Consider the following 15,765-nt stretch of genomic DNA (forward strand, 5'->3'; position numbering starts at 1 on the left):
TACAAAAATATATATTTACTTTAATGTCAACCAACCAAACAATCAACAGGATATTATCAACTGTACCACAAATATGGAAAATTATAAATGTACAGTGCTTTGAAGTTATAGATTTTAACAGTAGGCCTATAAATAAAACGTTTTAACCATCCATTCATCAGTTTATCTACTGCATGTTATCTGTCTGTCTGTGATAAACTAGAGTACAGTTTCTATCAACAAAAGCTCCACTTCTCCAAACAAAAGAACCAAATGTTCTTTTAGTGACGCTGGATCCAACAAACTCCTGGCAGATCATGTTTACATCCAGCTTCTCCAGTCTCACTTTGTGGACATTACAGAAAATTACATAATTAAGTCTTTGTTGGACCATAGCCTACACCCAAGTTTTCAACCAATGCAGGGCACTGAAACGCCTCTCAGCTTCACATAAAGACACAGGCACCACCATCAACATCATAAAAACATCCTCAACCTGATCGAACGAGCACTGCACTTCCACTGGCAGTCTCTAGAGATCCTCTGCTGCCTCCACACTGTTGATACATGGGGACTGGTTGTGAAAGAGAGGAATCTTCACACACAGAGAAGCTCTGTTCAGCTCAGGGTCCCGATCTAAGAAAGCCACTCTCTGCCTTTTGCAGAATCTTTAGACGTTCCTGGTGAACTTTCAACCAACTGAACCTCCACTTAACACTTTGAAGAACTCTGACCTGTAGTGATCCACTGCTTTCCTCACAAAGCAAATTAATATTAATAAAATATTAGCTTTTTCCCCCAAAGAAAAGAACAATGTTTTGTATCAAGTTTTCTACCAATCAGAATTAAACAATCTTTGAGTCATATGATAACTAGTAGGCTACAAAACATCAAAACTCTGACTTCAAACATAAACTACTAAAACTTAATCTGGGGTTTATGTTCAGCAGACCCCTAAACTTTTACAGAGTTAAGCGTGAGATTATGTAAATGTTTCGGAGCGAGTGTTGGGAATGGGGGTGGTGGTAGTAGCTCAGGTTCTCTGTCTCGCGTTTTTAACCAGCTAGACATGGAAGTAGTTTATTTTTGTTAAAAAAGTGAAAGAGGAGTGTGGGTACTTTATTGTTAAAGTAGTGGGTTAAAACTGAAAAATACACAAAACTGTTCTCCTGTGATTGTTTCAACATACCGAGACAGCCTAATATGAGGAGAATTGCATCTGTTTAATCTCCACTTTTATTTTCAAGCTATATCGGTCAGTCCTAGGTCGAATCTAAAAATATTTTTAGTTGTCAAGGTTTTAGCTTCCTGACCCACATGCAGAGATCACACACAAGACACTGGTAGTAATTCAGATGTTTATTGCACAGAATAAGGGGAGACAGGGATTCAGGACGTTCTGGTTCAAACAAAGATGTCTGGAAAAAGGAGGACAGGGTTTTTGGCAGAAGGACCACAGCAGATGAAAGGATTCAATAGCGGCTTGCTGCTGGTTTGTTGGCATAGAGGGAGGTAGTGTGATTGAGTAATGAGAGGGTTGAGGGTAACCAGATGGATGCTCTGAGAGGAATCTTGCGGTAGAGAGCAGGCAGGTAAGGGCTGATGAGCCCTGGAGCAGGGCGAACAACCATGAAAAGTAAAAGGAATGGGGACAGCCAGGGTTGAGTCTTGCAAAAAAGGGAAGTCCAACAGAAAAAAAAAACAGAAGGCACACAAAGAAGATCTTGATTAAACACTTAAAGTTCTCAAGGAGAGCAAAATCTAAAAAAAAAACAAAACAAAAAAAAAAAAACTCAGGTGATGCAGCTGGCTTGACTCTACCACACAGACTCTCCTTAAATAGTATTGCTCCTTAAGTATCCAGCAAAGGAGCAATACTAAATTATCTGCCAATAGAATAAGATTTTTGCACTTAAACTAGGAATCATCTAATTTCAAGTGCAGTAATCTGATTGTATATATATATTTGTGTGTGTGTTATGTTTGGAGCTAATTATATAGCAAAAAATGTTAAACCATTTTCTCTGATCTATTTGATTCTGTACCTCTAGAGGGCGCTATTCGCTAACCTTCCATAAGCCCTGAGAGAACAGCAGTAGAGTGATGAAGCTTTTTCAGCAGACAGCAATTTTTACTTCATATCATATTCTAATTGTGGCATTAATAATTTATACCAATATTGTTTGCTTTTAAAACATTAAGCATGTAATCTAAATCGAATTGAAAGAAGTTAATGTAGGATACCTGACATGCAATGAAATTACACGTTCATGATAAAATATATCAAAATCACATAATAGTGTTTCCCATAACAGTTGTTAAGTCACTGAGCCTTAGAGTTTGTATAGTTTTATTTTTCCTATTGGAGCTGTGAGGTTGCATATTTTGTGCATTAAGGGGAAATATATTTGTTCTGGAAGAGGCAGCAAGACCGTGTACTCCGGAATCACAGAATTTCATGGAAAATGGTGTAATATTGAGCTCTATTGACAACACCTATGCTTCTTCATCAGCTATTTATCTAATTCACTCAACATGCACATGCACTAAAGGCCTCTCTGTCAAACCTAGAGCAGTCCTTAAAAACTCAGTTGAGGAATAGTAATGCTTACAACCATAATAATAAACATAACAATGTTATAGGCTACTATCCCAATTTTAAAATAATAATAGTACTTGACTGAATACCAATATGTATCCATGTTTTTTTTAATGCGGGCTGATAAAAATTAACCAGTTGCACAGAATAAATTGCCATGATAACTTATGTGCTACTGCTTTTGTGAAACTAAGTCAAGGCTTAATTCAGCCAGGATACCTGGAAAATCCTGCCGTAATCCTCTGTCTTGGTTTTGTGAAATAGCCCTAAGGGCTCTTCCTCAGCAAAAATGAATCTCAGAACTTCTAGACAACATTTCAATTAATAACTCTCTCTTGCATTCTACATTTAGTTGATGAGTGTAAAAAACAAACAAACAAATGATGAAACACCAACACAAATGAAAACCAAAACCACAACCAGTGGTTGCAACTGTTATGGCAGCACAGTGTAGCCCAACATTAAATTAAACTCTATGGATTAAAAGTGGGATGTTATCTGGTGTGTTGTATGTGCAAAGGCAAGTTACTCATTTGCTTTTGGCAATAACTGCAATTGATATTCTTTTATCAAAAGTATAGCAACAAAGACATAGCAGTAACTTGATGGTATGTTTTAAGTGATTTAGCTGCATTGTATTATGTTCAGATTTTTGCTCCTTGTTGCTTAGAACAAGCTCACAGTGAAGCATTTCAAGCAGACACAAGGTTACAACATCTATTTCTTTACAAATGTATTTTTAATATCCTGTTGTAGTCTCCTGATATATTCTGCTGTTACCTATCGGTACTCTTTCTGGACACTGAAATAACTTGTTTTTTGAAGAGTTACAGTTAGAAAAGTTGTGCAACTGTGCCCTTTAAACAGTGAGGAATGTTTGTGCTTGTTGTGCAAACAGATCCTTGCCACCTTACGGGAAATCGTGTAGATTTTTCTCTTCTGTAACTAAATGTTTGTTAAATAATAACCTACCTCTAACCCTCAATGATAAAAGGTGCCTTTATTTGAACCGTATTTTAGAAGAGCATGACCGTTATCATGACAATAAAATTTATAAACAAATAAAACGATAAAAAGAACAATTACAAACACATCAGCATCACAAGTTAAGGTCATTGATACAAATGTAGAGGCTTTTCTTTTAGCAGATAAAGGGATAATGGTTTTGACCTAAGCATCGATTTGCACCTAGAAGGATGAGCTTCCATATCCTTAAAAACAGCAGGGCTCAAACTACTGGTTGCTTTAATGTGAGCCCCCGGAACTGACATAAATCCTGAGATGGCTGTCGAAACATTTTTAGAAAACCTGAGCGAAGGTCTGGTTGCCTCTGATTTAAGCCTGTTTGCTGTTGCAATGACCTGGATAACAGAGTTTGCACAGGCAAAGTATAGAAAGCCAGAAGGATTATGTTGATGAGTGCTTTGAAACAATTTTCATAGAGAAACCTAATCAAACTCCTCCAATAAGACATTCTAAAGCTCCAAAGGAAGCTCTAAAACTGATTTGTTTTGAGCAACTTCTCCAACAGGAAATGATTTGACAAACATCCTGACATCTGTCGATCAAAAACTCAATGACAGTCTTCTCCGCAGTAGAGATGTTGCATGGGGATCTCCGAGCTTTAGGGGAGTCATTGTAGTTCAGCCAGCAACAGGTGCAGTCGCTGACTGCTAATACACATAGCCCAAATCTCGACACACTCCTTTTTGGAAGTGACTTTAACATGCTGTTTGACTCTGGAGTGGAAAGGCTCAGTAATACAGGGAGTCGGGGGAACTGGAAATCCACAAAGACTGTTCAACAACACCTGGCTGATTTTGGTCTTTGTGGTACATCATGCACCCATCACCTCACCAAAAGTATTCACACAATTATCTGACTACAACACCATGCATCATGCAAGTTTAGATTATTTTCTTATTAGCAGCTCCTGGCTCAAGGATGTCTGGGAAGCAAACATTTACCCCTTTACTATCAGTAGCTATGTTTACATGTGCAACATTCTGTAAACACCTATAAAGTCTGATCTGAATCCTATTGCATCATTTATTTGGGCAGAAAAAACAATGAATCCAATCATGATGTACACTTACATGCACCAGATTTTTTTGTTCTTCAGAATACAAGCACAAGGGCTTGTACTGTTAAAATTACCTAAAAAACGCTAAAGTTGTACTTTCGTCTGTGCTGAAAAAAGCGGAACCGTTATGTTACACAAAACAATATTAAACCATCTTATACAAACACTGAAACCAAACAAGTACAGGTACAAGGAAACATGGAAGAGTGTTTGTTTTGTATCCTGGACCCGCTCCAGGTTCTAAGAGCTGTTGTTGCTGCACTGCCTACCTATGCTACAGGATCAGTAGCACATACTATTGGTCTTCTTTTGCTGTAGGATGAGAGACCTAGGGCACACGTGCACAATCCAAATGACAATCTAAGTAGTGTTTAAATGGGTGCTGTTCCAATCACCGATGTCTCATTTGGAATACAATTTCGTTCTGATCAAGCGTAATCCGATCAGCCCATTATTCTGATTTCTAAATGTCCATGTAAAAATTGCAAGTGATCCTGCAGCGGTCTGTATCACTCTGAAAAATAAGAGAGCTAGTTCACTGAAATTGTAGATTTAATATATTAATTTCTCCAAAAACACTTTAATTATACAAAAGGGAAATTACATGATGGTGTAACTCATTAATTAAAAGTTCTTTACAGGGTTATTGTAGATGGTGATGATTGTGGGCATAAAAGATCTCCTGTAGCTAAGAGTATTTAAAAAAAATGTTATTTAATAATGTCATGCAATATTCTACTTTAAATGCTATGTTTTCATGGCACCATGAAAATGATTAAATGTGAAAATGATTCCCTGTATTTTTTTAGTCTTGGGGGGGGGGGACTCTTAGTTTGTGAGAGTGTGAGTGCACTCTCACAAACACCTACAGGTGCTTGGATTCAGGTGCTTAAAAATTCACTTCTATGCAGATAAAGCCTATAATTGGCTTTGCCTGTCACTATATTCTATAAAGTAATATTGCATATTTTTCCGTGATGTTATCAAGGCATTGGTTAATACAGTTCTAATACTTTCTGACGATACAGTTACATTTATGGTGATTTTTGGTTAATGATTTTAGTTATTAATCATAATTATTATTTATAAGTTTTAATAAATATTTAGAATCAACCAATCCTGAGGGCACAACACAGGTCATAACACATATATCAAAACTGCAAAAAGTAAAATCTATCATTGGGATTACATTTTTTATTGTTTTTTACTGAAGGCAAAAATGTAAACGTAAACTAACTGCCCTCTGAGGCTTTACTGAAGCAATTCTGAAGTAGACTCACACTGATTTGCCTCATACAGTGGAATATCATAGTCATGGCACAGAGACATTTTCAAGGGTTATTTTATCTTCATATTTTATTTATGTTTTAGTTGCATACAAAAATAAAACATAATTAGAGTGTAACATAGACTGTAACAAAAAGATTTATAGTGGATCAAAAACATTTAAAAGTATTTGGAGAAAAGACTTTATTTTCAGTCAATACGGTGCTGGAATCCCTGGTAGCCATAAGATTAGGTTCATTCCTCAAACTGTAGAAGTAAAATAAAATAATTAACATAAAATACTACATCGGACTTCCATAAAACATTACATCACTACTAAGTTGAGTCTTTAAAATAACCAAAAGTGTATTTTATTTTGTAACATGGAAGTACTGTAGTGTACACCTTGATATATACACACACCTATATATATATTTTCTCTCTCTCTCTCTCTCTCTCTCTCTCTCTCTCTATATATATATATATATATATATGAGAATCTTACACATATGAGTAAAAGAAAGTCAGGAATGACTCAAGACATTTGGAAAGTATTGTAACAGCTCATATCTGAAAAGAATGTAAAATTTTTCATAAAATCTTAAAAGTGTCTAATTGGGACGCAGTTAGATGACTCAGGTGTGTAGATAAGACAAATATTGTAAAAAAGGTTTTTGCCTTTAAGCATTTATCTTTTACAGAAATATGTCTCTTTAATGTAGCCATAGATAGACTTTTCAGCCTAAAAGTGACATTTGGTGCATTCAAATAACACTAAAACATTAAAGCTTGTGAAGTTTATGAGAGGCTGTTTCATAAATTGGTAGATGTATTTGTTACCTTGATTAGCCACACTGTATTCCCTGTCAGCCCGGTCAGCTAGACAAGAAAGAAAAATATTAATTGAAAATGAGAAATGTTTATTGTTTATCCAAGTTAGACTGTGTTAAAATGTGTTCTCTGTATGAAGAGTTACTGGGCTGGTAGTAGTCATAGAGGGCAACGACTGCTGGTTTGAGGTTCTGCACAGGGACCTGCTGTAGGAGCACCAAGCTGTGGTTGACTGGTAGGCCCTTCGTCAGCTGAAGAGAAGATAAAAATATAATTCACTGTTCGTGACAAATTCGTTTACCAATGTCTTATTCTGAGATGGTGATTGGTCTCACCCCCTGTAAATACACGATAACATGGTTGTTCTTGTGTTCAACACGATCCACCAGCAGAGCATATTCAAGCTGTAAGAAGACATTCAGCAGTCTTAGTATCACAGTCACTGTGAGAAACAGGTCCAGTGTTCTATTAACACCTGTGCTCAGGAAAAAGTCTTTGTTTTAACTCACATTCTTCAACGACTGCGGGTCAGGGATAAATCCTGACAGCAAGGCAATGTCCAGGATCACCATGTTAGTATTGCCCTCTTTTCCATTGTACCTGGAACACAACAATAAATATGCTGTTATGTAGTAGTTACGGTGAGAAATAGTCTAAATTTGTATTGTAATTTCATTATCTATATAAACAAAAAAATGTCCATGAAGTCCAGGAAAAAAATTACATTATATAAAAGGTAAAAACTAAGTAGCAACTTATTAAGAAAACAACTGTTTGTACTTGCATAGCCTGTATTATTTAATTTGATTTATGAATTTATAAACCAGGTTATGTCAGGGATCTGAGGTTGTTTGTGTCCAAGTGTGTTTTCTTGATCTTTTCAGGAGCTGCAGTTGTCCATGAGGGGGGAGCTAAGCAGTGTGTTCCGACACACCTGCTGCCAGTCTTCCTCGCTGGCTGGTGTCAACTTTGTTGGAACTGGACCGAAGTGCAGACAAGAGCTTGGCAGTCACACAATGAGTGTGAAGATTCATTAAATTAACAAACAAGGCTCACAAGTCTGACAGAGAGCCAGGGACATGGCACGGATGAGACCAGAACAGGGTAGCATGACGGAGGACCTAACAATGAGTGTGACAGAACTGGCAGAACTTAAAGGGAAGGGGACAGAAGGAACAGCAGATGGAGCAAATTAACACAGGTGAACGGAGTAAAGGCAATAAGGCTGCAGGGCGAAGGGGCACAATGAACTGGCAGCGGCAGGACGATAACAAAATCTAATAGGGAACATTTCCAGAGACGAGGGGAAAAAAATCTAACTAAACTAAGAAAGAGTAGGCAGGAGATAAAAATCTACTGAAATAATAAAGAACAGAATCGAACTAAAACAGGAACCAGATCTAACGGTTACAAGAATGCACTCTTAAGATAAAGACTAACATAAAAACAGAGTAAACTAATGACCGAAACAATACCAAACGTACAAAGCATAAAGCTGCAGGATCCCCAGGGAGCTACAAGAAGTAATCAAACCCCTGGGGATCCTGACAGCTGGAGCTTAAAGAGGAGCTGCCGTGGATCACTCTGTCAACCATTGCAGTACCTTTACCCCTCCAGGATCTTCAGATTGTTTGGGCTACGTTGATAATTGGCTAGCTTTCTTGGGAAAACATGGTCTGATCCATCCCACTTTTGACAGTGCAGCTCTCCTCTCTAGGAATGACTGGATTTGTTAGTTCTCCAACATGCTGACAACCTCTCAGCAGTAATGAATTTATGGGATTTTTTAAATAAATAATATTGAATCAATTAAAAATAAAATCATTGCTATCCTTTCAAATATATTTACTTCATCCTCAGAAAGTGAAGCAGCATTGGAGCCAACTATAGAGCCTGATCTGTGCTTGAATTGTTTTGACCAAGAGTCTGTTAGATCTCAGTGCTACACTTGATACTTCAAGGCTGGACTATTATAATTCTTTATTACAATGAGGTGCACAAAATGCAGTTAACATTTATCCTACTTTCGCTTCCCTTCATTGGTTCCCTTTTATATCCAGAATATAATTTAAAATCCTATTTCTCACACATAAAGCCCTTAATAATCAAGCAACAGGTTTCTTGTTAAAAGGGAGTTTTCCTCTCCGCTGTCGCTTAATGCATGATCGGGTATGAGGCATTGCTGCAAAGCCATCGATATTGCAGACGACTGTCCGTGTGGCTCTACGCTCTTTCAGGAGGAGTGAATGCTGCTTGTCAAGACGATGTAATCTGCTTAGTTTTCTCAGATAGGAAACTTTTTGACCAATCTGTCTAATTTGATTGAATTTGACTTTGTAAAGTGCCTTGACAATGATGTGTGTTGTAAATTGACGCTATAGAGATAATTGAATTGGATTGAATTGATACTACATCCTCTGTTTCAAATATTTACCTTTTTTATGACTTACTGTGAACTGAGCATCAGGGTGACTTTGGGGGGTCTGTGAGAGGAGTCGTATTCTGTCAAAACCTCCACACTCATAGTGGTGGCATCAGGAGGAGGTGGGATGTTGTAGTGCTGAGAAATCTGAGAAAAGTAACAAAGCAAGGTTTAATAATTAATAATCTAAACCAGTTTATTTCAGTTGGCCCAGGCATCTCTGAAATATGCATACTTATAAAACCCTCATAATAATAAAGCCAGCTGTGGTGTTCTCGTGGCTTTATTATCTTTTCCATCATATACATTCAAAGGAATACAACTAGATTAAAATTACAAAAAAATATTTTCCTTGTTTCATAAATATTAAAAATAACAAAAGTCACTTTCCTTCATAATGTGGATGCTGTAACTAACCTGCACAGAGGCACATGCACTTCCCTTCACCTCCAGGCTGTACTTTCCCGCTACGTCCTGCAGCATCTTCTCCTGATAGAGCAGTTTGTTCCCTGGGTTTACATCAAAAACCAGCTGACCGCTGGGAGACTGAACCGTCACTGTGCTGGAACCTTCAGGGCTGAACACCAGACTGGAGTAGAGGGACAGAGCCTGAAGAGCCACCACTGTGTCCTATGAGGTACAAAATGTATGACGTTTGCTCTGAGCCATATCTGTGCTGGTATTATCAAGCAGTGTGAATAGGACTAAAATATTATAACTTTTTAAAGGATCAAACCCGTCAGCGTAACAATAATACTGTATTATTTCCAGACGGAGGCAGATTTAGGCATCTGAAGATATTGCATTCTAATTAATCAGAGTTGAAAGTTCAGCTGCAACATGTCTTTAGATTTTGTTTATTATCTACATTTTAATGATTTAGAGCCTTTGAAAACTATGAAACCATTAAGAATGGAAGTTCAAAGAATTGGATAAAACTGTAAATCCTTGGATTCTTTTGAACAGTGGAGCAGCTTTCCAGTTCCAACCAGCATTTCTCTGCGTGCCAGCTTGTTAATAAGACTTCAGAGGTGTACTTAGGTAAAAGTCAGGAGTTTATCATTACACCACCGTTACAAACTCTTCATTGTCTCTTTCGAGGAAAGTTTGAGGTCTCTGAAAGTCCTGATTAACTTCATATCTTAGAAAAAGTGTTTTCCATTTCTCGTTGCTGTTGGAAACCCTGCATGGACACTCTGAAAGAAAAAAAAATGGTTTTGGACCTCTAGAAGCACTAGGTAACCTGGTAAATATCCAAAAACAAATCAAATGGAATAGCACATATTGTCCATCGATTCTTTCTCCAGACATTTTAAGAATCCCCTTTTCTGTGAAAACATGTAAAGTTTTTGGGTGTGATGTAAAACAGTGTGAACTTATAAACACAAATCCAGTACCTGAGTTGAGGAGAATCCTCCATAATGGTTCTGCTGGGTTGTCAACCACCGAACAATCCCTGAGGCATAACCCCGGTCTTCAGTAGTGTGGGAGGCAGAGAGTTTGGCCAGCAGCACGTAGGAGCTGATCTCCACAGACAGAGAAGCAGATTTTTCTGTTGCTGTCTGAGACCAGTGGATGAAACCACCTTAAAAACAGTGAAAAACAAACAGGACTAAACACTGGGTTACAGCAATGAAATGATCAATAGTTTTTCAGCAAAAACATGACTCACCATCTTTGATGGCAACAGAGTCGAGGTGCTGCAGAAGGTGAGCTCTGGTCTCCATGTCTCCTGCCAGCGTGAAGACGTACGCCAGCAGTGCTGTGGTGTAGGTGTTGTTGAAGTCATTGACGAACTCTTTGAGGCACGACAGGCTCTGTTTCACCACAGAATCCTTTGATATAAGAAAATACAACTAAAATGAATTTCACGGCTTGAGGTAATTTAATAGACCTCTTTTAAAAGCAAGGATTAATGTCAGTTGCTTGAACAATATATTATCAAAACCTCAGTATGTAAACAATGCCCGTCTATGGATGGATGGAAGGATGGAAGTTCACATTTAGTCTAAAAAGGACTATAGATCAGGTAGGTAATTTATTAATAACAGTGATTAAATTACTTATCCTTGCGAGGTTACACAGCCTGCAAACTATACTAGTGATATGAGCAGACATGCAAAAAAAAATTTAAATTTCAGATACTAGCAGGTAAAAACATTAACATATGATCTTTTTTCTGCCTAGACTGAATAACTGTTTTAGAAAACTGTGATTAGACCAGCAATGTTCTCTTGTTCAGAGACAATGGCATTGAGGAAGAGACAGGATACAGAGCTTGATGTAGCAGACATGAAGATGTTGAGGTTCTCTTTGGGAGTTATGAGAATGGATAGGATCAGGAATGAAGTACATCAGACAGGCAGAACATGTTTGATTTGTTGGAAATAAAGCCAGAGAGACCAGACTGACAGCAAGATAACAGGAAGGCGTATTGCAACACGTTGCTCTGCTTTATTCTTTTGACGTGAAACATGCTGGATTTGGAAATGATGGGAGCCTTCTAGACATCACAGAGTTTCACCATTCTCAGTATTCTATGGGGAACACGTATAGCTGTTTTAGTAATGCAAGTTGTGTTAACAATGTTTACTGAAAATATAGGCTTCCTTAGACACTTTAAACCGTCAGGTTCAATGAGAAACTTTTTTTTTGTGTTTTTCATGGGAACTGATAAAGTCATCTCCCAAAAGATATTAAAGATGTGTAAAAGTTTTATTTTTAAACTCAATACTTTTTCTGTTTTCAGTGACATTGACAAGTAATTTCAACAAACAACTGGCCCATCAATAATTATTTCTACATTTATAAATAGTCTGTGGTAAAGTCTTAATTGAAACTGGAACAATCAAATTATTCATATAATTGCTGTCAAACAAAATTTTTATTTGATTCAAGTCCAGATAAAAAACATTAATCTCAGAAGGAACATCTTCAAATTAAGATTAAAGAAGATTGAAACTAAATTTGTCAAAGACGTATATACATATTGGAATGTGAGAAAATCCTAAACATTTTAAAATTTACCATTATCCTGTTTATAAAGTATTTCCAGGTCTAACGATGCTTTATAAATGACACTAATTCTCAAGGTTATTGAAAATAAAAAGAATATCCCCTTGAGGCGAAAATGAGCAGTGTTTTTTTTTTTTTTTTTTTTACATGCGGCCGCTACCTTCATCACTGTTATTGATTGGAAGCACAGTATACATGACACAATGTTTAGCTGTTTACTTTTTCTGCCTCTCAACTCATCTATCGGTTACATTTTTTAATCAGAACAGTTTTTCAAATTATGAGATACCGTCTCCTTCAATTTTTTTTTATCCTGGGCCATGATTTTACAAAAAACAACAACCATGGTGTAGAGTAAAATAAGCTTAATTTTTTTTAAATCTTACATTTGAGGCCATTTTCATCTCCAGAAAGGCAGTGGTTATGTAAGCACTTAGCGTCACTTCATCAGATACACCACCCTGTAGAGACAAAGCATCACAGAGATCATGGTATCAGTGGGTGTTCACCGGACCTGTTCTGAACACAGTATAACTAAGTTGAAATTTAAATGTTGATTTCTGTAAAATCAGTTCTAATAATCATAGAAAGAGGCCACTATGTACAAAGGAAATTATGTTATTCAAACTTTAATGAGGCATCTGGTGGCAGACACTGTAAAGCAGGAGGCAGAAGCCTCTGCTGAAAATCATAAATAACCATCTGCGATTTATTTTAGATTAACTTTCAGGTATATCTCAATTAATAAGAACGTTGTCAAATGGTTTAACTATTTTAGTTATTCAAAGGTCAAATAGCAAAATTTGTATAGATTTGCCATACAGTGAGATATTTTAATGTTTTATATGGATAGTTATAATTTACAGCTAAAGGAAATGAACCATTAAGTAAAAAAATGTCAATATTACATAAGATCAATGAAATTGCAGACCTCACTGAGACATGGGTGAGTGTAGAGTTTATACATAGCCATCATTTAGAGCAGTATATTTAGATGAACTTTAGACCAACCAGAGCAGTCAGTTCTTTAAGTGGCCAAAGCTTAGACTTTGAAAAAAGAGTGAAAAAAGATGCTATAAATCATGCACAAATCCCAAAAAGAATGACCTAAAACTCAAAGACACCTTTAATGAACTTAGTATGACTGAAAATCACCAGTTATTCATCAGTGATATTGCGGTAATATATTAATGTACAGAAAGAAAATAATAATAAACATCTACCAACATGTCAAAAGCTTTGAGACGATCTATACACCAATTTTATTCCATACATTGCTGAACCATTTTTCATGTTAACCAGTATAAATGTGTTTTTAATCTAATAAAATAATAGAAAAAGAAAATGCTCAGTAGAAGCTACTGATTTCATCATGAGAAAATGTAAACAATATATCTGTCAGGATCCATGGCTGTTGTGATTGTAATGTTTTTAGATGGCCACTCGAAGGCGGTGTTGAGTCAGGCTGAGCCAGCATTCCTGCATGCCTGTGTTCAATCTCATCAGCCAGAGTACATAAGGGGCTGGCTGCTGGTCAGCTGAGGCCTGACTGCTCTTCCTGCATGGTACCTCAAGCCAGAAAACCTCTCTGTATTTGGACGTCTTTGTTCAAGGTATTCCAAGCAAACTCCTTGTTTCACAGGAGACACAAACTCCAACCTGCTTTTCTTTAAACTGCCTGACTTCTTCTTTAAACACCACCTTCTCAGTTATCTTTCTGGATTTCAAGTTCAACCTCTATGCTACGCTACTTGACTGGTCTGCCAAACAATCTGACCACCCTCCAACGCCACCATCTCATTCTGCCAATACCATGGATCCTTGTGTAAACGAGGCACTGGACCCCATTTACACAAGAAGCCTCACCTGTGCTTCAATCACTCCGACCTTTAGCATCTTGAGCAACGTCATTTGTGTCTGGTGTTAGCATCAGCTGCTGTGAGACTGTCTTACTGCCTTAATATATCACTACTGAGGTGAGACCAACAATGTTGTATGGCTTAGAGACAGTGGCATTGAAGGACAGGGGACAGACATCTGTTCTTGTTTCATCTTATGTTCTTTTAAAAAAAAAACTTAAAACTTTACATTTCTAGTTCACAAGTCATCATACCTTCATTCTGTTGTTAAAGAGCTTTCCTGACTGCAGAAAGCAACCAGTCTTTTGTTGCTTTTGGATCAGCCAAGTCTTTGATTGTTCAAGTTTTTCTGGATCGATGTAAATGAAAGACTGAGCTTTGGAGAAAGCTCTCAGAACAAAAGCAGTCAGCCTGTGGAAAAACAAGAAAATTTAGCATTTTCAGAGCAAAACTGATAATAAGATGAGAGAAATTGCAATAAAATAAAGTCAAATTTTTGTTTTGTGATATTTTTCACTGGCAATGAATATATGTTAGCAAACAGATGTTAAAAAGAAAAAAAATTAACACTGAATTCCTTGTTTATGGAGCAAGTTTATGTTGATGAAATACTCAAAGAGCAATTCGGAATCAGAATCAGCCCTATTAGTGATGAACGCATGCACAATCAAGGATTGTGACTTCAGTTACTGGACTTTCATAATCTGGATTAGTACCCACTGGCATTTTGGATTGGTTTTTCTAGGTCCCTATGGTTGATGAAAATCACATGTGGTTTGTGAATAGTCTGTGGCTCTCCAAACCAAGCACACATGTTGAATTTTTCAGAGGCTCATAGACATGCAGGAGACTCCTTCTCAATCTTTGCATATTTCTTAACATTTTCTTTTTCCTCTACTCTATTTTTGTAACCTTTTCTCCCTTTAAACGTTTTGCCTTGTCTTTTTCTCTTCCTTTTTCTTCCTCTTTATCTTTCCGTTTCTGTGTCCATTAAACTTGAAATAATCCCAAAAGAATATCTAATAAAGTTTTTTTGCATATAAATGGTACAATGGTAAACGGCTTGTACTTGTGTAACGCTTTAACTAGTCTTGACGACCTCCAAAGCTTTTCACACTACATATTAGTCATTCACCCTGACGGTGGTGAGCTATGTTAGCAGCTACAGCTGCCCTGGGGCAGACTGACAGAGGCGAGGCTGCCGTACAACAGTACCACTGGACCCTCTGACCACCGCCAGCAGGCTATGCGGGTGAAGTGTCTTGCCCAAGGACACAACAACAGGCAACCTGCCAATTGTAGGTCAAACTCCCTAACCTCTGCGCCACCATTGCCCCAATGGCCATACAATTCAAGCAGAACACTACAAGATAAGATAAACATTATTGATCTCACAGTGAAGAAATTCATAACAAAAGCAGCAATGCTCCACTTGTGAAAGCAAATCTGTTGGGCAGTCTTTCGCATTAAGACAACAATTCTTAGTACTACACTACCAGACAGGACAGGTTAAAAAAAGAGTAATTTTACTTTCTGGGAAGCGTTGCCTTGCTGTGCACCTAACATCCAAGCTACATCTGTTTTCAGCAGCTCATTTAAAGTTGGAGAGTATGTGACAAATTAGGTGTGCATCTGTCAATATAGGTCACCATACAAAGCACTCAGTTCAGTTCTGTCTTGTTTGAGGGGCTGTTTGCAGGACCAAAATGCA

General features: G+C 37.3%; 1 protein-coding gene across 1 annotated transcript in view; it reads right to left on the reverse strand.

Moving 5' to 3' along the window:
- Window positions 1-5,987: 5,987 nt before the first annotated feature.
- Window positions 5,988-15,765, reverse strand: part of LOC105924161 (alpha-2-macroglobulin-like) — a 72,089-nt gene continuing 62,311 nt past the window's right edge. The window contains exons 26-36 of the mRNA XM_036150110.1: window positions 14,309-14,465; window positions 12,582-12,656; window positions 10,853-11,015; window positions 10,578-10,765; window positions 9,598-9,810; window positions 9,209-9,327; window positions 7,268-7,358; window positions 7,094-7,162; window positions 6,904-7,009; window positions 6,768-6,806; window positions 5,988-6,194 (exon numbers count right to left, since the gene is read on the reverse strand). Of these exons, the coding sequence (XP_036006003.1) occupies window positions 6,190-6,194; window positions 6,768-6,806; window positions 6,904-7,009; window positions 7,094-7,162; window positions 7,268-7,358; window positions 9,209-9,327; window positions 9,598-9,810; window positions 10,578-10,765; window positions 10,853-11,015; window positions 12,582-12,656; window positions 14,309-14,465 (1,225 nt within the window). The 3' untranslated portion in view covers window positions 5,988-6,189. The remainder of the gene's footprint in view (window positions 6,195-6,767; window positions 6,807-6,903; window positions 7,010-7,093; window positions 7,163-7,267; window positions 7,359-9,208; window positions 9,328-9,597; window positions 9,811-10,577; window positions 10,766-10,852; window positions 11,016-12,581; window positions 12,657-14,308; window positions 14,466-15,765) is intronic.

Source organism: Fundulus heteroclitus, chromosome 18, assembly GCF_011125445.2.
Source record: "Fundulus heteroclitus isolate FHET01 chromosome 18, MU-UCD_Fhet_4.1, whole genome shotgun sequence".
Classification (NCBI taxonomy): Eukaryota; Metazoa; Chordata; class Actinopteri; order Cyprinodontiformes; family Fundulidae; genus Fundulus; species Fundulus heteroclitus.